Below are 27,355 nucleotides of genomic sequence, written 5' to 3'. Positions count from 1 at the left end.
CTAATCTACTTATGCTTTTACTACATTCTAATTTGTATTTTATTTATGATGAGGAGATGGTGGCTAAATATCTGGAAGTTTAGAAGTGTAAATAGGATGTCCAGGATTGGAGCCCATCTCTCCTGATTTTTAATCCAAGACTGTAGCACAATGGAAAAAGAGCTTAAATTGAAGTCAGGAACAATCTTTGTTCCTCCTCTGTTACTAGCTGTCTATCTGGAGTAAATCACTTAACCTTTCTAAACTCTTTAATAAAATGGGGATAATACTTATAGCACCTATCTCAGAGGGATATTGTGATCAACTATGATCAGATAAGATCATGTAAAACACTTGGCAAACCTTAAATTGTTATTTTACTACTCTTCTTCCATGAAGACAGGGATTGTGGCTTTAAATTTCTTCTTTGCCTAAAGTAGTGCATTATCATAGTAATAACTTAATATATATTTGATTTAATGAAAAATGTATTTATTTACTAAGACACGCTCAGTGGATGTGTAGTTAACTTAAAATTTTTTTTTTTAAACCCTTACCTTCCGTCTTGGAGTCAATACTGTGTATTGGCTCCAAGGCAGAAGAGTGGTAAGGGCTAGGCAATGGGGGTCAAGTGACTTGCCCAGGGTCACATAGCTAGGAAGTGGCTGAGGCTGGATTTGAACCCAGGACCTCCCATCTCTGGGCCTGACTCTCAATCCACTGAGCTACCCAGCTGCCCCCTTAAATTTTTTTATCAGTGATTTTAAAGCAGTGATTTTTGTGAACATATTTTTAAAACCACAAAATAGTTATATTTTACCTTACAAACTTTTAAAATGGGTACACATTTGGACTGCTTTTTATTAAAAAGTACATGTTTGTTCTTTTATTGAGAGTCCCTAACAAATTTTTGCTTTTAATCTTCATAGATTAATATTTTCTTAACAAGAAAAAATGTTTTCTAATTCTTTTACTTTTTCTTATTTTTGTTTTGCAAAGACCACTTCAGTACAGTTGATTTAGAAGATCATGAATATGGCTTATGGCTATTGCTGAAGAAGAGCAGATCAGATCACAAAATGGTTCGATTGCAGGCAGTGAAAGAGATGGCCGCAAACCACTACTGGCATGGTAACATCTCCTTTAAGACTTGTACCTTTGAAAAAACAGCAGGACTGTAATCTAGATTTTTACACATCTAGATTTTTAAACAACAGGAAGGATTAGTAGTTAAGGAAGAAAAAGAATATGGGTGTTTTTTCTTCTTGAAAACATAGAATTCAATGTTAGCATCTAAAATATTAGAAAAGGTGAGTATTCATTCTCTTATAAATTGAACATATTCAGACTGGTTGTTTTCATCAAGAAAACTCTTGATCTTGCTGCTTAATACTTGATGCTACCATTTCCTTGTGGCAAAGCTCATTAACTCATTTCACTATAACAAGATCTAGATTTTGTATTTCAGCGTGTATGTAATGAACCAATTAAAAACCTTCATGGTGTAAAAGATATTTGGTTTTTTTAAACTCTTATTTGACAGAGTTTGAATTCAAAGAGCTAATCCTTGTAAACCACCATTGTTTTAGCAGAAAGAGTTAATGGGAGTTTTCAAAACAATTGAAAATACTAAAGTGCAAAAGAACCTCTTATAAAAGAAAAAGAAACATGGGACCTTTTATTCTCTGAACATCACCATTTTTCTTGGTGAGGGAGAGAAAGAAAATCTTAGAGCAGAGAAATTAGGAGGAGTGGCACAGGATTTTTTGGCAGTTTAGGACTAATAAACAAATAAATTAATATCTTCTCTCTAATTAGCTTGAACATTCTAGTCCAGGTGAATAGAATCATTTTTGAGATAAACCTAAGATAAGTTATAACTAATCTCTATAATTGAGGTACTGACCTGAGGTACTTTGACCCTGAAGAATCCAGAGTGTTGATGATAGAGAAGTATTCTATGATCATGAGCTGTAGAGCTGGAAGAGATAATGGGGATTATTTTGTCCATCCCCAACAGTTCACAAGTAAATGACAGAGAGCTAACTTACCACACAGGCAGCAGAGGGCAGGCCCAGGAGTTTGAACCCAGGGCTCTTCTTCCAAAATCTGCATTTGACTTCAAGCTAGGATTGAAGATTGTTTGTTTTTTTTTAAATTGAGAATTATTAATAAAAAATGTCAAATTTTATACTAGGGTTTTAAGCTACTCTAAAAGCTCTTTTGCCTCATTATTTGATGTGGTTTTTCAGTTGCTGGTTGATTTTTTTTCAGAGGCAAAACTCAAGGTGGGACTGTCAAATGAAGGTGATGAAGTAAAAAAGTCACCATTCCTCATCGACTGAATTTTGTGTTTCCTCTAAATGTAAACTGTATTTAAGTGTATGTTTGATAGGTAGATATATTCGGTAATAACTTAGAAATCAATCATATAATTGTTGATGTCTTAATATTACAGATATAGATTTATTTAAATAGTTTTAAGTGAATTTGTATTACATTTTATAATTTCCTAAATGTATTTACATGTATTATTTCACTAATGTATATAACAACCATAGACTAATTCTGGGACACTTGATGTGCCTTTACTATAGATTACCAGTATAGAACAGTTGCTCAAGCCTGTGATGTAAGGACTATTATTGGATTGGCTCGAAGCAAGGAAACAGATCTCCGCTTTTTCCTCCCACCACCTAATTTGCCACCAGTGAAAGACGTAAGTGTTCTTAAAAATCTAGAATGTGGGAAATTTAGAAATCTAGAAAATGTTTATTTTATTTGAAAACAATAAATTGAAACTGAAAAAAAAGATTTTAGAAATCAGGTATTGCCTGTATTCAAATTTTTACTCTTTTAACATGAATATGATGATAGGAGTATAATTCATTACATTAAGTATTAGTACTTATTATCTGTATAAGAAACTAGGGCAGTGATGGCAAACCTTTTATAAATGGAGTGCTGGGCCCTGTCCCCATTCCACACACAAGACCAAGTGCCATGCTTGACCCTCTAACTCCCCTCCTCCACTGAGTGTCATGCCCCTCCTTCCCATTGAGTGCTGTGTGTGCCCTTCCCCTGCCTTTATCCCCCCACAGTTATATAATTTTTGTAAAATTCAAGATTTAAAAATTTTTGAGAGAAATTTCAGGAAAAAGAACCTTGCTAACACCACGAATCAAGAAGATGGACTGATTGGAGAAGGTGCCATTATGAAGGTATACTGCATCAGAAGATCCAGAATAAACTTTGGGGTGTAATTAATTGGACTGAAGGGGGTTGAACACATTTATTCTGAATGTAAACTCTTATGCCAAAGGGGATTTCCTTCTAATTGTTTTTTTTTGTCAATGCGCCTACCAATCATTGGTTTTGTTCTCTCTTTTATTTCCCTCTTATCTCCAACTATTGCAATTTCCTCTTAGAAAGTATGCACCTCTGGCTAGAAAATCTTTAGAGGTATAAGCTAGTTATGTTAAATGATTCTTTGGGAAGACTAGCATGTAAATCTGGGAGATTTCAACATGCTTATCTCCCAATAGAATCATGGGATGGGGGGGGGGGGTTGTGAAAGGAAATTTCATTATCTTAACTCAATCAAGTACTTAGCTCCACCCTTTTAACTCAATCAGCAGAATCCCTCTTTTTTTTTTAAACTCTTATCTTCCATCTTAGAATCAATACTATGTATTATCACCTGGCAGGGGCTTCCCCAAGTTCCGGATCTTTATGTGGATTTCCCAGTAATCCTCTGCCAAAAGTCCTGGTGTTGTCTTCAGCCAGAGTTCCACCAACACAGAATGACTCCAAAGAAAAGAAAGCAGCTCCACTCACCCATGCAGAATCCAAGGAAATAGTCCCTCCAAAAGCCAAGGCAGGAATGTCTCCAAACCAGAAGAGAGCTGAATTCAGAAAGACATGATCTTTTATAGTCCTTTTTCCACATCACTTCCTATCTCTCCCACTTCACAGGAACTAATCACAGCTTCCAAATTTGCCTACCACTGCCCAAGGAGCCAGTGTCTGTGGGATCTGTCCTTTGATGATGTAAACTCTTATCAGAAGGATTCACACGTTTCTGACTGATGGAGTTAAAAGGGTGGAGCTATCTAAGTACTTGACTGAATTAAAATAATGAAATTTCCTTTCACACAGGAGAGGGAGAAAGTGCTCTCATTGGGCTCCTGGGTGGAGGGGCAGGTAAAGTGAGGAATGCCCTTAGTAAGTGTAGAGAGGAGGAGGGGAGTGGCCCAAGTGCTCTGCTCCCCTCCAGCTCTGCCACCTGTGAGTTGCCCACCTTATCTCCCAAAGTGCTCTCATTGGGCTGCTAGGTAGAAGGGCAGGTGATGCAAAAGAATATCCTCAGGCACGGCTGAGAGGGGGTGGGGAGCAGCTCCTGTCCAATCTCTCTACCTTTCTAGTAACAAACTCAGGGGTGGGGTGGGGTCTGGCTATGTGTCTACAGAGAGCACTCTGCATGTTACCTTTGGCACCTGTGTCATAGGTTCACCATCACTGCACTAGTGATATAAAGATATGGCTTGTTTAAAACAAGTTCATATTATTTTGAGGAATAAGATGCAATACATAGGTAATCCATTAATGGCTTGTTCAATATCTTTTCTGAGATGGGATTGTTCAAGTATTTTTATTTCTACTTCTGTTAACATGGTCCATTTATATTTTGCCATCCATCACTGTACTAGAGATACAAAGACATTGCTTGTAAACAAGCTTAAATTATTTTGAAGGACAAGATGCAATACATAGGGAAATATTGATGACTAATTCAATATCTTTTTCTGAGATGGGATTGTTTCAAGTATTCTATTTCCTCTTCTGTTAATCTGATCAATCTATATTTCTTTAAATGCTCATCTATTTCACTTAGGTTATCAGATTTATTGGTATATAATTGAGTAAAATAACTCCTTATAATTGCTTTAATTTCCTTTTTATTGGTTGTAATTTCACCCTTTTCCTTTTTGATATTGATAAGTAGATTTTTGTTCTCTTTTTTGATCAAAGTAATTGGTTTGTTGCTTTTATTAAACCAAGTATTTTCTTTATATTTTATTGATTTTTCTTTGATTTTTAAGGTTTCAAATTTGGTGTTTAATTTTAATTTATTTTTTTTCTAGTTTTTCTAGTTTTTAGTTGCATACTAAAGATACAACAAAGATACAAACACTCTTTTCTATATGAAAAGACTCCTAATTCGTTTGTTAGATAATCCTTCCATATTATTTTATTCTTCCTTAATAATTATGTGCCACTGCTATAATCTTTTAAGGTAAACTTCAAAGAGGATCATATTCCTCTTTGAAAATGATCTAACTTACTTTGTATTACTATGAAAAATGAAGTATTTTAGACAAGTTTTATCATAAATATATTAGCTTGACAGAACAATTCAGATAAACATACTAAGTATAAATCTTACATAAAATCTTTAGCATTAATTTAATAAGATAGAATTAGAGAAATTAAACTAGTAAATTGATTTTGTCATGTGGCTTTTTAAAAGTCTATCTTAAATTCCAGTATCTTCACCTTTGTTTTTAAAGCAGTATTTTAAGACATATGTCCTGACTTCCTGTTTTTTTCCAGGACATCCTCGAAAAACTAGAAGGCTTTTAGAAGTCTTTAAATTCCACATTAGCTAGTTGGGGTGTGAAATATATGAAAATGAATAGAATATAATGGAATCAATTGATAAAATATGGTACACCGATAGGTGCTAGAAAACAACAGTAAAAGACACATAAAACTTCATTTAGAAAAGTGGGATCACTCGCTTTGTTCCAAAGAAAAATGAAGTAAAAATCTATAGCTACAGTTAATAATAGGCCTTACAAACTGAATACAGCCATGGATCAAAATTTAGTATTGACATTAATGATGTGTGGAATGAATTGTAGCTATGTCTACACTTACACCAAAGTAATAGTGTCATCATTCTCCATAGCAATAGTTTAAACACAGAAGAGAGTACCAGTATGAAGCAGAAAAAATAAATAACAAAAATTTAAACTTTATCTTCTTAATTTTCTATAATTTAATTTTTAAAATCAACAAACATATTTTTCTCTTCCTTCCACCAGCTTATCTTCCTCAAAAACCCCTTATAAGAAGTGTACAAAGTCAAGCAAAACAAATTCCCACTTTGCCCATGTCAAAAAAAAAAGGATATGTCTCAATCTGCCTCCCAAGTTCATCACTATCAGTATGTAGTAGCATATGCTATTAGTTATGCACAATTTGAAAACTAGTCTGCCTTCTGTTCTCCTAGTAAATATAAACACTGGTAGAGGACGTTTGTTCATAGCAAGAATAAAGTATCTTTCTTTCTAAAGATTGTAGAAAAGGAAGAGAGAATATTGACAATTGAGGAGTTTGAGTTGTGGAGTTATGCTCAACTGATGACTTCCCATTTTCTCAGTCTTGTAGAAGAAAATGTCTTTTGCTGAGATGGAGAGGGAACATGGTGGAATTTTAGTAGTCAAAGGTGTAGAAGTGTCTACCCACAATATTAGACTCAAATAGGGAAGAATAAAGTGATTATCATGCATCCATAAGGACTTAGTTGAGATTGGCTAATATAAATCTGTAGTGGAATTAGTTGAAGTTAGAAGTAAGGGAGAAGGCAGATTGAGGTTTGGCCTTGAGAGACCATAGAACGAAGGCCCCAGGGTTTGATAAAAGATTATTGTACGCTCTGTGCCTTTGTCTATGTCTCTGTTCTTTATACTTCAAAAGTCTTCTTTCCCCCTTTCTTTTAACTGTTGATTTCTTAAAGCATTCTTTAAAGCCTAACATAAATGCTATTTTCTTCATGAGGCCTTCTCTGATTGCCATTATATGTCACCTAACCTTCCCTCATGGAATGCATATAGGTGCTTTGATTTTTTCACATTTCCAATGTTGTTATTTTTTAACTTTTGTTTTTACATAATTTATTTCCAGATATTCCTTTTATGCCTTTGAGTCAGTCCCTCAGTGTAACAAAATAAATCTAAGCAAAGCCATTGGGGATATATATATATATATATATATATATATATATATATATATATATATATATAATGAGGCATATACACAAAATGTACACACACATTTTTCATCTATAATCTCCAGAACCTCTCAAAAGAAGTGCCTTTTATCACCTTCTCTAGGATCAAGATTGCTCATTAAAATGAGTCAGACTAGCTGTGTAACTGGAAAAATCACTTGACCCCATTGTCTAGTTCTTACTGCTCTTGTCTTAGAATTGTTATTAAGACAGAAGGGAAAAGGTTTTTTAAAAAATCAGTCAGCTTTATTTTATTCCTTTTATTTACATTATTATAGCCATTATACATCCTTGTTTTACTTTCCTCACTACCTCAGTTCATACAAATCTTCTCAGGTCCTTCATATTCTTGGTTTCTTACTGTATTATGTAACATTCCATTCCATTTATATGCCACAGTTGGATCAGCCATTTCTCAATTGATAGATACCCACTTTCTTTACAGTTTTTTTGCTATCACTAAAAACATTGTTATTTGGTATATATTATTGGTATTTAACTTCCTTGCGATATGTACACAGTAGAAGGATTTCTAGGTCAAAGGCCACAAACAGTTTATTTAATCTTTTCTTACCTGATTCCAAATTGTTTTTAAGAACTTTTAGACCAATTTACAGCTCTTATCAATGACAAAGTATTAGTGTCTCTGTCTTCCCATGGTTATTCTGACATTAATTGTTCGGTTTCTTATTATTTTTGCCATTTGCTTAATAAGAAATAAACCTCAGGTTTGCTTTAACTTATATTTTTGTTAGTAGAAATTTTCATTCTTTTTTCACATGATTATTGATAGTTTGTAGTTCTTCTTTTGAAAATTGTTTTAAACCTTTGACCATTTATCTATTAGAGAATAGTTCTTGGTTTATCTTCTACATAAAACTTGGATATCAGTTATAATTAATATAAAGGTTTTTTTCTGACTTGACAGTTGCTTCTCATATTCTAACTGCATTAACTTTATTCAAACATAACTTTTTTTTATATTATGTAATCAAAATTATCCAGAGTTCCTCAATATTTTGTCTTTCTCTCTGTGTATAGGCCATTAGAGCCAAATGATTTCAATTACCTTCTTGCATGGAACCAGTGTGGGTAGGAGGTGATTCTGTTTTGATCATTGCTGTGTGGAAACGTGATGGGGAGAAAAGTCTACAGGTGGTTCTTGCTCTTGCTTTCTCTTGTTGTAAAATTCCTTCTCCCCCTAGGCTTTGTACTGGGTGGTCTCTATCATGGGGTTGAGCTAATTCAAGATGCTTCATCTGCCCCTCCTATGTGGGGAAAGAGGATAGAATTTAACTTTGCCAAAGCTCAAAACGCAGGCCTTTTGGTTTGGTTATTCCGTATATGCTCAGTGTTGCACAAGATAGGCACAGTTAGAGACTGTGGGTCTCTGATGTAGCCTTTTACTACATTTAACTTTGTGAATGAGGTATGTTGCCTAGATTATGATTTTATTTCTTTAAAAAACTCTTACCTTCTGTCTTAGAATTTATAGTAAATATTCCAAGTCAGAAGAGAGGTATGGACTAAGCAACTGGTGTTAAGCAACTTGCCCAGGGTCATATAGCTGGGAAGTGTCTGAGGTCATATTTGAATCTAGGACCTCCCATTTCTGTATCTGATTCTATCCACTGATCCTCCTAGCTGTCCTAGTTGCTTATCTTTTATTAAAAAAAAAAATAAATGTTTTTTTTTTGCACTATTGTGACTTCTCAGTTCTTGATTCTAATAGTCTTCTCCCTTATGTCTTGTTTTAATTAAGTTACTTAATTTCTTGAATTTCTCATTACATTTTTTGAGCATGAATTCTGTTCCGATGCTATCATTCAGTTTACCACCTTGCTCTTGGATCCTGCCTTGAATGTCTGTTTTTAAGACTTGAAGCACTTATATAGTCCTGATGTTTTGTTTTTGCTTTAGTTCCTCATTGATTTCCTGAAAACTTTTGCTGTGCCTAATTGTTCAGTTATTGGAAAATTCCTTTCCCTTTTATTTCAGGATTACTCCATTGAAGAAGAGCTTCAACAGCTACTGGCATCTTTACCTCAGAATGAAATAGACCATTGTATCCAGTATTTCACGTCTTTGGCTCTGAGAGAAAGTAGTCAGTCTCTAGCAGCTCAGAAGGTAAATATATCTACACATTCATTCAGTAGATATTTATTTTGCATTTGCATCATTGTGACTTCCTTGTGTTCATTTAAATAGAATTTTCTCATGTCTTATTTTAATTTAAATTATACAATTGTGATTTAAGACATAATTATGATTTCTGGCTGTTTAGTGTACAGAACAGAAAAGATACAAAAATTTTTCTCTTTTATATATAAAAGAAGTTCTTTGGTGTGAGCTTCAAATGAATTCAGTATAGGCATTTCCTGAGTCACACATATCCAGTTTGTGAAGTCTCCTTTACATAGAAAGAACCAACACACACCTATCCTGCATCTTTTTTCTTCTCCCTTCATATAAGAGGAAGCAGTGAGCTATCCTGGCTTATGTTGTCACTTGCACAATAGGGAATTATGCAACTCTCTCTCTTGTGTCATCTCCCATCTTTCCTTTTGTAGGAATCATTCTGCCTTTTTCTCTTTAACAGTTTTGTTGATTTTACCTCAGGCAACCTCTTTAATTGATAGATCCAGACATTGTTGGCACACTTCCTTTTTCCCCTATCCCAAGAATGAACCCATTTATTCTAGTTGATAAGAAAATGAAAAATGATATTTCTTAGTGAAGAATAAGGAATTCATAAATTTCAAAATTAGGTAAGAAATAAGAGAATTAGTGTTCCCAGGCTAGGAAAAAACCCAGGGTGGCCTTAAGAATTTTAACACTGAGCATCATTTACCTATTTGTCATCCTGTAATTAAACTTTTGTTTTCTAAAACACCAGCATTCAAAAGTATTTCTTATTTAACTTTTTTTAGCTTGTTAGTATTACAGAAGTATTGTTTCAACTACATTGTGAGTTATATGGGGTTTTTGAGGGGGCAAGACTAACTTGCAAAACTAGCTACCATTTCTCTTTCTATGTGAAAATCTATACATAAAATTCTAGTAGATAATTTAGAGGTGAATTTTTGGAACATGAAGTTGAGACACTAAAATGGTGTCTAAATCATATACAAAGACATTTCTGTTTCATAAAGAATATGGACTATATTTGTGTATATATGAGCCTGATGAATATGGGCATCCAGATGAATACTAGCAGGTTGCCAGTATATTTGATTAAGAAGTGGTGATTTTGTGTCATCCTTAGGAAGATAAGAAAGATAGACTAGGATTGGTAATATCCTGAGTTTCTATTAATAATTGCTATCATGTTTTATACAGTAATGGTTGCCTGATTTATGTGTCCCTGAGAGTGCAAAGAAAGGTACTGTTATGTATGTTGATCCCAGTTCTCTATTGTTTAGTCTTTCTCATTGCCTATTTATGAGGCAGAGGCTGGGCTATATCTCCTGTATCACTCTTTTTTTTTTTTTAAGTCTTTGCTTTTACTCCATTTTCATTTTTAAGTACAGGTATCCTTTCTACTTTTTTTTTTTAAACCCTTACCTTCTGTCTTGGAGTCAATACTGTGTATTGGCTCCAAGGCAGAAGAGTGATATGGGTTAGGCAATGGGGGTCAAGTGACTTGCCCAGGGTCACACAGCTAGGAAGTGGCTGAGGCCAGATTTGAACCTAGGACCTCCCGTCTCTAGGCCTGGTTCTCAATCCACTGAGCTACCCAGCTGCCCCCTAGCCTTTCTACTTCTTGAGAGTTAGGGGTGGAGCAATCCTGTGATCTGGAAAATCCATATAAAATTTTTTGGCCCTCTCTTTGTTCCAGAGAAATCTGAATTTTTTTTTTCTTTTATGGGGTGTTTATAGTACCTTATTGTAAAATTTAGGTTAAGTGTTTGGTCATAGGCTATATAGTTTCTAAATATCTGCATCATCATTTGCTGGCCTTCATGTATCCTCTATGGCTTCTGCAAAACTCACCCCTCTTCCCTCCAAATTCCCATTTAATTTCTTATGTTGACCCATGATATATTGAAGCTGTAGTGGGTAAAGTAGCAATATGGAAGGGGATACCTCTGTAGTGCTTTCCTTTCTCCTACCCAGAATCATCCTTGGTAGCAAAGACTTTTTTAAAAAGCCATTCAACAGAACTAACCAATAAAAAATAGTGTCTGATAATATATGTGCAGTGCCCCCCCCCCCCCCATTGTGCTTTACAGTTTCGAAGGGGAAAGATTTTCTGCTTGATCATTATAATTAATGTTTGGTTTCTTGCTTTTTTTCATTTATGTTATTGTAGTCATGTTTTCCTCATTCTACTTCTCTATATTAGTTCATATAAGTCTTCTCATGATTCTCTGTATCTTCTGTTTTTTAAAGTAGCATTTCATTAAATTGATATATCTGATTAGTCATTCCTAACAAATACGAATCTACTTTATTTCTAGTTCTTTGTCATTCCAAAATTGCTACTATGAATATTTTGGTATATGTGAGATTTTTCTTTCTATCTTTAACCTGGTTGGGGTATATACCTAGTTGTAGGATTTCTGATCAAAGGATATGGACACTATGGACATCTTATTCATTTTTTTCATAAAATGTTATTTTTTTTCTAATTATATGGAGAAAAAAGTTTTGACAATTGTTTTCTGACATTTTGGCATTCAGATTCTCTCCCTACCACAGCTAGATTATATCAGTGCTTTCATGCAGTACATATTTCCATATCCCAAGTCATGACTGAAGATACCACATATACAGCAAAAAACTCATGTAGGAAATAAAGTGAAGGATGGCATGCTTTGCTTTGCAGTCAGGTTCTAAAAGGTCCTTCTTTGCCCATGGATAGTGTTTTTTAATCCCAAGTCCATTGAAGTTATCTTGGAACCATGTTTTACTGATAATAGTTTAATCCTTCACAGTCAATTGTTGTACATTTCTATTACTGTATACACTGTTTTCTTGGTTCTGCTCACTTCAATTTGCATCAATTCATATGAGTCTTTCCAGGTTTTTCTAAACTTGTCATCATTATTTCTTATGGCACAATATTTTTCCATGACTATCATAAAACTACAACTTGTTTAAACCATTTCCCAATTGATGGGGAGCCCTCAATTTCCAATTCTTTGCCATTACCTAAAGAGCTCCTAAAAATATTTTATTTTATTTTAATTTTTTTTTTACAAGAATGTGCTATTCTCTTTCTGATCTCTTTGGGATAGAATTGCTAGGTGAAAGTGTATCCATAGTTTTATGGCCCTTTTGGATATGGTTCCAGATTGTATTCCAGAATAGTTGTTTCATTTTATAGTTCTACCAGCAGTATAATGTCCCATTTTTTCCACATCTCCTCTAACATTTATTATTTTCTTTTTTGATCTTATCAGCCACTCTAATAAGTGTGAGGGGGTATCTCAGAGTTGTTTTAATTAGCATTTATCAAATCCATAGAGATTTGGAGCATTTCTTCTTATGATCTTAGTCATTTTTTGAGCATGATTCTATTCAAAATGGTTGTACCAGTTCATACTTCCACCAAAAGTACTTTAATAGCACTATTCGTGCCTGAGAGTATTTGTCTTTCCACAACTCCTCCAACACTGATTATTTCTGTCCTTGCCAGCTTTTTCATTGTGACATAAAACTTAGGAGAGTTGTTTTGTTATTGGTAATTTGGACCAATTTTAAAAATTTACTTGAAATATTTTAAACCATGGGAAGGCGTCAAGTACTTACTTGGAAATAGGTTTTATCTCTATTTTGGGGTCCAGAGTACCTAAGATTAGAGAAGCTCTTCATCAATAAATTGGCCCCTGGTAATTAATTCTTTTGTGAACAACAAATAGAGAAGATTATCTATTAAGAATAGAAGGATTGCACCTTTAAAGATGGAGAAGGATACTATCTACATTTAAGAAATGCCAGATATTAAAAAAATAACCCTGTGAAGCAATTACTATTAAGCAGCTAGTCAGTAAGCATTGTATAAGAGGGAAATGCCAAGACTGGATTTGAAAGACTGTCTCAGGAAAAGAAGATGAGATGGAATCCAGCTGCCATTGGGGATGGTATGGAACTTTCCAGCCAAGCTAAAAGGGCAGCAGTTGGGAAGCTAAAGGTTCTTTTCTCCATGATCTAAAGGGTGAGGGAACTAACCCTTTGCTGTGAAGATTATATACATCTCTTAATCCTTTTGCCTGAACGACTGAAGATCTTATCTTTCATTGGTGATACCTTTAGGGCAGGGGTCCCCAAATTACAGCCCGTGGACCACATGCGGCCCCCTGAGGCCATTTATGCAGCCCCCTCCGCACTTCCAGAAGGGGCACCTCTTTCATTGGTGGTCAATGAAGGAGCACTGTATGTGGCAATGCCTCAAAGCACGGCATCAGTCACGTAGAGTACTACTTCTGGTGATATAATCCTTCACATGGTTCCTTGTTCTGAAAGTAACTGAATGAGAATGAGGTGGATTATGTGGCTGTACCATGGAAGAAGTCAGCATAGTGAGCAGCAATCTGGGGGAGGGGATTCCACACTGTGTATACTGCTGCTTGGTATAGTGGTGGTGGTGATGGGCCTGTGTAAGGTGTGACAGGCCCATTACTACCAGTGCTGCAGCCTCCGTTATCTCAGACAACAGTAGACAAGTTTTTCATAGTTTTTTTACAGTCCGGCCCTTCACCAGTTTGAGGGACAGACAGTGAACTGGCCCCCTGTATAAAAAGTCTTTAGGATAAAGACTTTTCTCTTAGGGGAAACCCAGAGAATATTTTAAAGAAGACTCCCTGATTCAAACTCCTAAATTCATCTGTATAGGGAAATAGCTAGGGAGTTCCTCTTTCCCTCTATCCTTATTACACTTCAACCATTTTACCCAAATAAATAGACATTCTGATTTTTTACTAGAGACTCAATCAGATTCAATGTGTTAGGAGGGAATTTCAAAGAACATCATCTAAAGAAGGAGCTGTGGGGAATTCTACTACAGTTAGACCTGACTCCATTGTTAACAGCATTACTTGGGGAAGGGGAGGAAGAAAGTGGTGCTACCTTATATTTATTCCCCCAAGTATCTGGCAACTTTGGTTCCTTCTCAGTTTCCCCACTAATACAGCATTTATTAAGCACCTACTGTTTTAGGTACTTTGCTAGGCAGTTGGGAATACAAGACAAATGAGAATTATTCCCAGTCCTTATGGCTCTTACAACATATACAAAGATAAGTAAATGCAGAATATATATATATATATAAAATAAATAATACCCTGATGGGGGATTAACAGCTGGGTAGGATAAGAAGAGGCCTCCTGAAAGAGATGATTTTTGAGTTAATCTATACAGAACTAAGAGTTCTCAGTGACAAGTGACAAGTGAGAAGGAAGAAGTGTCCTAATCATAGAGCGGGTAGATATAATGCCATTTACAGGGAACAGAAGGCAGATCAGAAGGACTGGAACATAGAGTGTGTAAGTAGGAGTAATTTGTAATCCATTAGGAAAAAAAACTGGAAAAAAACAAATCCTGTGTCTCTTGCTTTTGTTCTACCCTGTCTATGGCTTAACTTTGCCTCTATGACCAATCATATTTTTAAAGGTTTTTGTTTTTGTTTTTTAAAAGAAAGGCTGGGACCAAATTATGAAAAAGCTTTAAATATCAAATATAGGCATGTGCTCTTTAACTAAAAGGCAGTGGGGAATCATTATAGCTTCTTCCACTGAGCTGTGATATGTTTGGACCTGTGTTTTAGAAATATCAATTTGTCATTTGTGTGGGAAATGGATTAGAAAAAAGGATTGTAGCACTAAACAGTGCCTAGCGCTTAGTAAGTGCTGTATAAATATTGGCTCTCATCATCACTATTATTAAAGAGGAAAATGTGGGACAAAAATATCAGGTTGTAATTTCTGCCATCCAATTTTCAAACAAGTTGGTAGCAGGGGAAACAGACAACAGAATTATAAGAATTCCAAAGAATAGCATTGATGTCTTTGACTGGTGGGGTTGGGGTGTGAGTGGAAATGAGTGTACATGACAGAAATACTGAGGAAGCAGAATCAATAAGACTTGAATGTGGGAAGGTGTGAGATAGTGTAGAATAGAGAATGACTGTGATTGTGTTTGTCATCTTTGACTTTTACTGAGTTTTTATAAATGAGAAAACTATAGTTTAAGAATGTTAATTGACTTGCCTAAGAATTCAGAGTTATCAGTCACAGACTTGGAATATTAGCCCAGCTTTACTGATAGATTATGACCATTACTCTTTCCATCGCTGCTTTCATAAAAAGAGGCAGAAAGAATTACTTTTTCTGGCTTCAAGCTCTTTTTAGATATTTGAAGGTCTATCATTTGGAAATATTAGCCTTGTTTTACTTGATCTCAAAGTAGAAGCTAGAGCAATGGTCAGAAGTTAAAGGAAGGCAGATTTTGGCCCAGTGCAGGGAAAACCTTCCCAACAGGCAGTGAGATATGCTGACTCAAGAGGTAGGTGGTAGGTCTCTCCTGGGGAGAGGTTTTCAAGAGAAGGCTAAATTCAGTTTAGTAAGTGCTTATTAATTGCTTCTAAGAACTTGTTAAAGGTATTTGAGAAGAAATTACTATATAATCAGCCAGCACAGGTATGTGTGCCTGTTGTTCCCACGGGTTCCAGTTCCCCTCCTCTCTGCATAAGTAGATTTTTGAAGCACTAAATCACAGGTCTTACCCATATCCATCTCATTTATACATAATTTCATTGTTTTAAACGTATCTGGTAACCTATATAACACTTCAGAGGGTTATGTTTAGTTGCTGAACAAAAAGTATGGGTAACATTTTTTTCCAAGTAAACTATTAATTTTTTCTGCTTATAGGGTGGCTTATGGTGTTTTGGAGGAAATGGACTTCCTTATGCTGAAAGTTTTGGCGAAGTTCCTTCAGCCACAGTAGAGATATTTTGTTTGCAGGCTCTAGTGAAACATTCTGAGGTAACTTAACATTTAAAAATTAATTTAAATGTAAAAAATTCAAATTGACTGTATCCCTACATAAATTATATCCTATAGCAGCATTGCCAAAGTATTGGCACATGTGCAGTCAACATTCAGGGAGCTGCTCCATTCCCCCTCTTCCCAACACCCAAGTTTTTGCACGCCCCAGGCACTTTCTGCCTCCACTCTCTTGGATAATGCAAGGGCTCACAGATAGCTTGAATTTACCCCCTGGGCACTCATACTTTTTGCCAACACTGTCCTTATAGCAGTGACTTTTTAAATGTTTTCAAGTTTGAGAATTGTTGGTTTTAAAATTAATATTCAACAACTAAGTATTATATTTTTAAAGTTTTATTAATAATAACTAGGGCAAAAGAACTGCCAGAATTCAGCCTGGTCACAGGTCCAAAAAAGAGAAAGAGAGAGGAGTTACAGCCACTTAAATACATGTGGAGGAGAGAAATTGGAAAAGTCCTCATTCCAAATAGAATGTTCTTCTTGATTGACAGTTTTGGAGTCTTTGCTTTTCCAGCCTTGTTGCAGACTTTTCTAATTTCTCTCCTCCACATACAATCACATAAAACAGAATTTTGGGAACTACTAAGGGACTTCTGGGGGATGAATTCCAAAGGCTCAAAATCTCTATTTATATAGAACTCGTAGCATTGATTATAATACATACTCAGGAATACTAGTGAGCTGTTCAAAGAAAGTTGGACTGGCAGGTCATCAAACTGACACATATTAAATTTGCCAACTGGGCCAAACATTTTGGGGAACATTAGGAACATAACATGTGGCTTCCTGGCATTTTGGTCCCCTTTTCTAGGGTTAGCTGTAAAATCCATCTTCTATATAATATGAAATAGGAAGACAGGAGTCCCATTTATATATTTGATCTAAACAAAATGCATAACTTTTTCACTTTAGGCATGGAATTTGAATTTTTTTTCCTTAGCTTAGGTCAACTAATCAGTGAAATCTAAATCTAGCAGTTGAATGATTATAAATGGTTTTCTGTGTTTGTTTATTGATCCATCTGGCCAGTTGCTATTCTTTAAGTTAGATGGTTTTTACATGGGTATTGAAACTTAAGTACTGAAAAGGGCTATGTAATCTGAGCAGGTCTATATATTTTTACAGCATCCAATTTAAATTCATTTATTATGTTAGATCGCCACACACTGTGATAAAATTGAAGCGAATGGAGGCCTGCAACTACTCCAAAGGATATACCAACTTAACAACGACTACCCTAAAATACAGAGAAAGATAGTTCGTATTATTGGAAATATGGCATTGCATGAACATCTTCATTCGGCTATAGTCCGTTCAGGTAACAAGTTAATGTGTTTAAGTACTTTAGGTTTGGTGGGGATTTTTTATTGCCTTATGGTTTTTTAAAATATTAATTAATTCATTAAAGTATATAAAATAGGAGTTATATAAACACATACATAAATATATAAAATATGTAATATAGGAATTTGTTGTTTACTTAAGACATATTCTCAAGATAAGAATAATATAGCTACTAGCAATTTGACTTTGTTAGGTAGACTTGGAGGCATAATTCTCAGGTTTATGTTCTTAATTTCATTAATCTAGTGCCTTCCACTAAAGTTCCACCCTCAAATTAATATCTCATGAAGATGTGATGATGACACTGAGTTCTTTTCAGCATGTGCTGAATTGAGGCTAAGTCTTGGTTTGTTGTATGAGGACCATTCTTGCTAAAGTTATAGAACCTTTTTTATGAGAAAAATTCCAGTAAACTAGATGTCTCTCTGCCAGTGTTGGAGAACCCTATAGAAACATTCAAAACTAACATGCCAACACGTTTTGAAGTAGGCCACTACTAATATCCTTTAATTTCTTATTTGAATAAAGTAAAATCAGTGGCTTGGTCTAAGGATTATTTTGTCTATAGCAATTCATCAAAGTATCTAATAAAGCATAGAAGGATGATGATTATATCAGTACAAAAATAAATGAAATATTACAAATCTTTAAAATATTGTTGATAGAGTTGCTGTGTTTTAACTCTCTAGGAAGTTATATACATTGTGAATTTTGTCATTTCTGATTTAGTGACTTTATCATTTCTTCCTTAGAGATTTATGTATAATTTTAAGGAAAGCAAATGTTTGTGTTGGCTAAGAATTTTGTACAATTTCATTCTTTTTAAGAGGTATCCTTTCATTTTTCTTATATAATAAAATTAAAACTTTACTAATATTTCATTATCTTTTCTGTTGGTTATCCCTTGTTAGATTTCCTGTGAGCTTGCACATTATGGTTTTAAATCTTTGTTTTTTATTTGTTCTATACATTTTGACTTTTCTGGGTAGAGAAGGTACTTTACTTTTTAGGTAATTCTTGTAGATAGTAAATAATATAGCTAGATAGTAGATATGTGCTAGGAGATAATATAGTTAACTCTAAATTCCCCATAACAATAAGGAGATTGTTTGTAACTGTAAGGGGAACATGGATATGAAAAATTTAAAAATAATAATCATCTGTCAAACTGTCCTGGGGCCATTATACCTACTCCCTATAGTCAGTGAATTAATAAGCATTTTTTACAACACTTAATTTTTGTTTTAGAATCATATTAAGTATCAGTTTCAAAGCTGAAAAGCAGTAAGGGCTAGACAATTGGGGTTAAGTGACTTGCCCAGGGTCACATAGTTATAAGCATTTTTTAAATGCAAGTACTTTGTGATGAGCACTGGGGATGTAAAGAAAGGCAATAGATAGTCAACAATCTAATGGGGGAGGCAATATACAAAAAAATATGTATAAACAGGCTACTGTAAGGATGAGGGCATGGAAGGATTTTTTTTGGAACCCTGACATGAGGGCTGAAGCAGAATCTGTCAATTGGAGAGAGTAAAGGATTCTGGGAAGAAAACTGACCTGGGAGGGTTCTAAGGAGCTTCTGGGGGCTTTTGGATCTGAATCCTTGACTTGAGAAGACCTATTTCTGAGGTTGGGTTTTTCATAGAAGGCCACCTGGTAGAATCCTGTTTCTTCTTTCAAGCTTCATAGAGATTTCTCTTCAATCAAACATCTCCAACCATCTCTAATCTGAGGAGAAGATATATCAGATCCCAAAGGGTGCTGTAAACTCACTGAAAGGAGAGCCCAGCTCTCAGACTCTGCCAGTCCCTCAGCACCTCATCTAACTATTGATGATATAGGCTACTCAGATAGATACATCCTAATAACTGTGGGGGTTAATAGTTTTAAGACGGGGTGAAGAAGACTGAGATTCGCGAAAATATGCGGCTCAGTTGACAGATTGCGTAAGAACACACCAGGGAAACCTAACCTCCCTCTTCCCTCCTCCATATTTACCCTGAACCCCTACATTAATTTTTTTTTTTTAGAGAAAGATTTTTAATTTAAATTTTATTTAGACAATTTAGAATATTTTTCCTTGGTTACAAGTCGTGTTCTTTCCCTCCCCTCCGCCCAACCCCTTCAGAAGCCGATGTGCAATTCCACTGGGTTTTACATGTGTCCTTGATCAAAACCTATTTCCATACTGTTTATGTTTGCACTCGGGTGATCATTTAGAGTCTATGTCCCCAATCTTATCCCCATCAACCCATGTAATCAAACGGTTGTTTTTCTTCTGTGTTTCTCTTCCCACAGTGTTCCTCTGAATGTGGATTGTGTTCTTTCTCCTACAAATCTCTACAAATTGTTCTGGATCATTGCATTGCTTCTAGTAGAGAAGTCTATTACATTCAATTGTACCACAGTGTATCAGTCTCTGTGTATAGTGTTCGCCTGGTTCTGCTCCTCACACTCTGTATCAGTTCCTGGAGGTTGTTCCAGTTCACATGGAATTCCTCCAGTTCATTATTCCTTTGAGCACAATAGTATTCTATCACTAACATATACCACAATTTGTTCAGCCATTCCCCAATTGAAGGGCATCTCCTCATTTTTTGCTACCACAAAGAGCACAGCTATGAATATTCTTGTACAAGTCTTTTTCCTTATACCTTGGATGGATCAGACATTTAGTGGCAGACAGACATTTAGTGCCTTTTAGGCATAGTTCAAAATTGCCCTCCAGAATGGCTGGATCAATTCACAGCACCACCAGCAATGCATTAATGTTCCAATTTTGCCACATCATCCCCCCCCCTCCCCCCCAGCATTCATTACTTTTCTTTGCTGTCATGTTAGCCAATCTGCAGGGTGTGAGGTGGTACCTCAGAGTTGTTTTGATTTGCATTTCTCTGATTATAAGAGATTTAGAACACTTTTTCATGTGCTTATTAATGGTTTTGATTTCTTTATCTGAAAATTGCCTATTCATGTCCCTTGCCCATTTATCAATTGGATAATGGCATGATTTTTTGTATAATTGATTTAGCTCTTTATAAATTTGAGTAATTAGACCATTGTCAGAGTTTTTTGTTATGAAGATTTTTTTCTCAATTTGTTGTTTCCCTTCTAAATTTTGGTTGCATTGGTTTTGTTTGTACAAAACCTTTTTTAATTTAATGTAATCAAAATTATTTATTTTACATTTTGTAATTTTTTCTAACTCTTGCTTGGTCTTAAAATCTTTCCTTTCCGAGAGATCTGACAAGTATGCTATTCTGTGTTCAACTAATTTATTTATAGTTTCCTTCTTTATATTCAAGTCATTCACCCACTCTGAGTTTATCTTGGTGTAAGGTGTGAGCTGTTGATTCATACCCAATCTCTCTCATACTGTCTTTTTTATTATGTTAGCTTGTCCTACCCATGAGCAATTAATGTTTTTCCAATTATTTAGATCTAGTTTTAATTGTGTGGAAAGTGTTTGGTAGTTATGGTCATATAGTTCCTGTGTTTGTATTGGCAGATAGATTCCTAAGTATTTTATATTGTCTAGGGTAATTTTTATTTTATTTTATTTTATTTTTAGAAACTCTTACCTTCTGTCTTGGAGCCAATTCTGTATTGGCTCCAAGACAGAAGAGTGGTAAGGGCTAGGCAATGGGGGTTAAGTGACTTGCCCAGGCTCACACATCTGGGAAGTGTCTAAGGCCAGATTTGAACCTAGGACCTCCTGTCTCTGGGCCTGGCTTTCAATCCACTGAGCCACCCAGCTGCCCCCAGGTCATTTAAGAAAAAAAAAAGGGGGATTTCTCTTTCTAATTCTTGCTGCTGAGAAGTGTTGGAGTATATAATTGAAAATCTGTTACCCTAAAAAAGGACTGCATTCCCTGAGAGCCCACTGACTTCCTGTCATTATATACTTTCTGTAGTCAGGGAATAAATATCCAGGGGGAAGTCCTGCTCTTCCTCTCTTGTGCATGATGTTGAATCAGCAGTGATGGTGGTAAGGTGGAGAAATTAGAAAATGGCTAACCAGTCATGGGCACATGGTTTTTATTTTTATTTTGTATCCTCTTTATTCCTTGATTTCTAATGATCATTTAATAAACCTCATAAAATGAAATATTTTTATTATTAGAGATTATAATTAATTTTTTACAGTAGATATATAGAAATGCTGATGACTTATGTGGGTTTATTTTGTATCCTGCAACTTAATCATGTGATTTTTGTTGGTTTGTTGGTTTGCTTGTTGATATGGTCAATTATGTGGATGGTTTGCCTAATATTGAACCATCCTTGCATTCCTGGTATACATCTCACCTGATCATAATGAATAACCCTCGTGATCACTTGCTGGAGTCTTTTTTGCTGGTATTCTATTTAAGATTTTTTTCATCTATGTTCATTCAGGAGATTGGTCTATAGTTTTGGTTAGGTTTCCTTTTTCATCTATGATACTGTTAATTTGATTTTCTTAACTTTTTTTATTAGATTTACCATTATTTTTTTCTATTTTGTTTGTTTTTTCAAAATACCAGCTTCTAGTCTGATTTATTAGTTCAATAGTTCTTTCACTTTCAATTTTATTAATTTCTCCCTTAATTTTTAGGATCTCTAATTTAGTTTTCTTCTGGGGATTTTTAATTTGTTCGCTTTCAAGTTTTTTGACTTGCATATCCAATTCATTGATTTCCACCCTTCCTAATTTGTTAATATATGAACTCAAGGATATAAATTTTCCCCTGAGTACTGCTTTGGCTGCATCCCATAGATTTTGAAAGGATGTCTCATCATTGTCATTTTCTTCAATGAAATTATTGTTTATGATTTGTTCTCTAACCTATTTTGGAGAATCATATTATTTAATTTCCAATTAATTTTTGATTTGGCTCTCCATGTACCTTTACTGATCATTATTTTTATTGCGTTATGATCTGAAAAGGTTGTATTTATTATTTCTGCTTTTCTGCATTTGTTTGCTATGTTTTTATGACCTAGTACATGGTCAATCTTTGTGAATGTACCATGTGCTGCTGAAAAGAAATTGTATTCTTTTTTGTCCCTATTTATTTTTCTCCATATATCTATTAACTCTAATTTTTCTAAGATTTCATTCACATCTTTTACCTCTTATTTATTTTTTGATTTGATTTATCTAAATTTGATAGTGGTAGGTTTGGGTCTCCCACTAGTATAGTGTTACTATCTATTTCCTCCTTCAATTCCACTATTTACTTCTTTAGAAATTTGGATGCTATACCATTTGGTGCATATTTGTTGATTACTGATATTTCCTCATTGTCTAAACTACCTTTCATCAGGATGTATTTACCTTCCCTATCCCTTTTAATCAGATCTATTTTTACTTTGGCTTTGTCAGATATCATAATTGCAACTCCTGCCTTCTTTCTGTCAGTTAAGGCTCAATAGGTTTTGCTCCAACCTTTAATTCTAACGAGTATCTACCCGCCTTATGTGTGTTTCTTGTAGACAACATATGGTAGGATTTTGGATTCTAATGCACTCTCCTATTTGTTTTCATTTTATGGGTTAGTTCACCCTATTCATGTTCAAGGTTATGATTTTCACTTGTGTATTCCCTAGCATTTTGATATCCTCTCCTAGTTCTGTCCTTTCTTTTTTTGCTATATCCTTTTAAACCAGTGGTTTACTTGTAATCAATCCCCCTAATCCCCTTGATATGCTTCCCTTTCTGGCCCCTCCCTTTTTGTTCCCTTCTTGTTTTTTAGGGTCTGTTAAGTTCCCTCCCCCCTCTCTTTTCCTCCTTTTTGTACTCCTCCCCATCTACCCCCCTTAGTTTTCCCTTCTCAATTACCCTGTAGGATAAGATAGAATTCTAGACCCCAATGGATCTAGATGCTCTTCCCTCTCAGAATTGATTTCACTGAGAGTAAGGTTTAAGTATTACCTATTAGCATGCTCTTCCTCTCCTTTTTATAAGAGTATTCTTCCCCTCCCCTTCCCATGTGTATCTTTGTGTGATAAAGATTATCCTATTTATTTTATTTCTTCAAATATCTCTTGGTATCATCTTCGATTACCCCCTCCCTTTTTCTTTTTTTGCATATTATCTTATAGCCCTTAATGCCCCAATCCCTTCCGGTGAATGATTCTTCTAATTACTATAGTAATGAATACAATTTTTGAGAGTTACAAATAACATTTCCCCATTATACTAATATATTAATATATAATTATTATATATTAATATATATAATCTGATCTAATTGTAGCCCTTAAAGACGAGACTTTGAATAAAAAAATTTTTTCCCCTTTTCCTTCTCTTTCTTATTTACCTTTTCATGTTTCCCTTGATCTTTGTATTTGCATATCAAACTTTCCACTTAGTTCTGGTCTTTTCTTTACAAATATTTGGAAATCTTCTATTTTATTTTGTTGAAAATAAATTTTATTTATTTTGTTGAATGCCCATACTTTCCCCTGGAAATATATAGTCAGTTTTGATGGATAGGTGATCTTTGGTTGAAGACCCAATTCTCTTGCCTTTCTGAATATCATGTTCCAAACCTGCGGTTCCTTAGTGTTGAAGCTGCCAGGTCTTGTGTGATCCTGATTGGTGCTCGTTGGTATCTGAATTGTCTGTTTTTGGCTTCTTGTAGAATTTTCTCCTTAGCTTGTAAGCTCTGAAATTTGGCAATTATATTCTTGGGAGTTGTCTTTTGAGGATTTAGTGTAGATTTAGTGTAGAAGGTGTTCTATGAACTCTTTCAATGTCTATTTTCCCCCCTTGTTCCAGAACATCAGGGCAGTTTTCTTGGATGATTTCTTGTAGAATGTCAAGATTTCTGTTTATTTCTGGCTTTTCAGGTAGATCAATGATTCTCAAATTGTCTCATCGTGACCTGTTTTCCTGATCTGTCACCTTGTCTGTGAGATATTTTGTTTTCTTCTATTTTGTCAGTCTTTTGACTTTGTTTTATTAGTTCTTGCTGTTTTGCAATATCATTGTTTTCCAGTTGCCTAATTCTGGTCTTTAAGAACTGATTTTTCAGCTATAATCTTTTGATTTTCCTTTTCAGTTTGGTCTATCCTGCTTTTCTTGGCTTTCAGCTATTTCTTCAATTGGGAGATCTTGTCCTTCAGACTGTTCTTTTTATCTTTGAAGTATTTCCCCACTTTTCTTGCCAGAAGGCTTCCATCTTTTTGATAAGCTCCAATTTAAATTCTTCAAGTGGTTGTGGATAATTTCCATTTTTTGGAAGGTTTTGGGTTGATTTGAACCTCTTCCTGTATTTCCTCTTTAGCATGGGTTTTTGCTTTGTAAAAATTTTCCAGGGTCAATACCTTTTTCTTGTTTTTTTTTGTTTGTTTGTTTGTTTTTTGGTGGAGGGAGGTTGTAGCTCCTGGGCACAATTTGCCATCACTGTGGAGGTTTTTCCTTCCCTTTTTAGTCAGAAATCTGAGTAAGATGGGTAGGCTCTCTGTGTATGGAGTTAAGGAGCAAGGATTTTGCCCGAGGCAAGATCTTGAATGTCTGCCTTACTCGAGAGCACCCACGGTCTTCACTCTTCAGCCTGCTGGGGTTTCGGGTGTAGCTGCTCTCAGGGGTAGGTCTTTGGTGGTCTTAGTCAGTTTCTAAGGACCTATAGATGCCCCTTGCTCACTCTAGAGGTGCCCCTCGCTCACTCACTGATTCTGGTGCACGCTGACTCTTACTCTGTTTCCACAGGTGGGGTGGGGGAGGGTAGATCAGCTCACATTTGGGTGGGAGCTTATTCACCCCCGTATAGTGTGGAAATGCCCAAATCCCAAGCACCTTCAATGCTGTGCTCTACTGTAGAGTCCCTTCATTCTTATGAATTTGGGGTTTTTTTGGTCTTTTGAAGTAGTCTATATCTGTGGGTTCTGAGAAGAGGAAGTGTCCTCCGTCTAGACTGCCACCATGCTTAGCCAGAAGTAACTTATACTTAAATTTAATGGGGCAGGAGGATAGTCAAAATAAGATATGAACACATAATATGAGGCCAAATGTATTAGGTGTAAAGGTAAAGTTTAGTTCTGTAAGAAATTTTAGGAAGAAGAAGAGGGTTTATTAACAAAAGTAGAAGTAGGAAGTAGTTTATTAACAAAAGTAGAAAGTGGGGGTGGTAAATTGTTCACTTGGAAGAGAATATATATATGTAAAAGGAGTAGTAAAAGATAGAAAAGGTAAGATTGGAAGCCATTTTAGGAGACTTGGAATTCAAGGAGAGAAAGAATGTATTGGCTGCATTGTAATGGTACTGAAGGATTTGGGGCATGGGAATAATCCAATTAGGAATCCTATGTAGATAGTCAGTAGTATGGAGGTTACAGTGAAGGTAAGGGAGAGCCTGGAAGCAGAAGACTAGATAGGAGACAGTTGAAGAAATAATGAGGGCCAAAACTCAACCGAAGACGAGATGCCAGAAAGGAGGGGACATATAGGAAAGAGATTACAGAGGTAGAATGTAGAGCACTGGACAACCAACAAGGTGTGAGGAGCTGGAGAGGAAAGAGTTAAAATCTGAATTTTTTTTTTTTAAGCCTCAGAACTTGATGGTGCCATTATCAGAAATAGAAAGTTAGGAGTTGTAATTTTGAAAGGTGCTGAGCCTAGTTTTGTGCATGTTGATTTTGAAGTGTTGATAAGACTTCTTGTTAAGAGACATTTGTAGAATGTACTATAAGAATGCTAGATTAGTGTTCTGGGGTGGAGATAGAAGTCTGATTATCATCCGCATAGAAGTGCTCATTCTAGCCACAGAAATAGAAGAACCATGTATGTATATACACTGTCATGGAAGTTAAATGGAAGAAAGAGATATTTGTGTGCAGGGAAGGGAACTGGGGTTAAGGGGGATGGGGAAGAAGATTGTGGCAAAGAAGTCAATGAAAACTGAAAAAAGTTTTTTTGGTAAGAGGTTATAATTGACCTTGAACTAAGCAGTTTCAGTAGATGGGGACAGGATCTAGATCAAACTGCTCTTTCTAAAATTTTGGTCATGAAAGAGAGTAGAAAATAATAGCTTGGCCTAGTTAGAATCATGAGTGAATTTACTTTAAAGTTAGAGAGGTATTAAAGCTAGAATATGTTTGTAGAAGGGAAGGAACGAGTAGAAAAGGAGATATTGAAAAGGCGACATGGAATCAGGGATAAAAATGTAAGGTTTGCCTTAGCAAGGGCATTTATGGAAACTGTATGTACATATATTATCCACAGTCACACACATATATATTTTTTGGGATAATATTCTTTTGATCATTCTATAAGAAACACTGAATAGTACTGTTTGGAGCCAAGACAGTTTGTTGAATGAATCTTTTTTTTTAAACCCTTACCTTCCATCTTAGATGATTCTAAGGCAGAAAAGTAGTAGAGGCTAGGCAATAAGGGTTAAGTGACTTGCCCAGAGTCACACAGCTTAGATGTAGCTGAGGTTATATTTGAACCTCAGGCCTGGCTCTCAATCCGCTGAGCTACTTACCTGCTCCCATTGAATGACTTTTTTAAGGTAACAGAAAATAAATTAAAGTTTGATCACACAGTTTAATGTTTATAGCTTTTCCTCAGGTGAAGATTATTTTATGTAAGCCTTAGTAAGCCAAAGGAGTAGGAATAATTTTCTATGAATTAATATATTAATTTAGACTTTTATAACTAGATCTTATACTGACACACCACCCACATAAGACTACATATTTGAAGACTTCGAAAAAACCTTTTATGATCAGTTTTTTCAGATATAGCATTTTATAATATCTAGGTGGCATCGAGATCAAAAGATCAAAAATGTATACTAATAGTTAATATGCCTTCAATATAGGAAGATTTCTTGAAAAAGGAAAGGCCATAACATGATCATAACAAGATAAAGGAACATAATTTCTCAGTAGACAGTGACCAAAAATTAAGCCTATTTCTGGTCTTTAAAGAATAAACAAGATTTTTTAA

The 27,355-nt window shown here is 35.2% G+C and overlaps 1 protein-coding gene across 4 annotated transcripts in view; it reads left to right on the top strand.

Annotated features, from left to right (window-relative positions):
* Nucleotides 1-27,355, top strand: part of SERAC1 (serine active site containing 1) — a 78,743-nt gene that overhangs the window by 20,140 nt on the left and 31,248 nt on the right. For all 4 annotated transcript variants that reach the window (XM_007484811.3, XM_001371135.4, XM_056818994.1 and 1 more), the window contains 5 exons: nt 979-1,110; nt 2,577-2,698; nt 9,053-9,181; nt 15,928-16,041; nt 17,221-17,383. In XM_007484811.3, the coding sequence (XP_007484873.1) occupies nt 979-1,110; nt 2,577-2,698; nt 9,053-9,181; nt 15,928-16,041; nt 17,221-17,383 (660 nt within the window). The remainder of the gene's footprint in view (nt 1-978; nt 1,111-2,576; nt 2,699-9,052; nt 9,182-15,927; nt 16,042-17,220; nt 17,384-27,355) is intronic.

The sequence above is a fragment of the Monodelphis domestica genome, chromosome 2, assembly GCF_027887165.1.
Source record: "Monodelphis domestica isolate mMonDom1 chromosome 2, mMonDom1.pri, whole genome shotgun sequence".
NCBI lineage: Eukaryota > Metazoa > Chordata > Mammalia > Didelphimorphia > Didelphidae > Monodelphis > Monodelphis domestica.
Note: the sequence above shows the minus strand (reverse complement) of the source record. Positions and strands in the feature narration are given on the sequence as shown.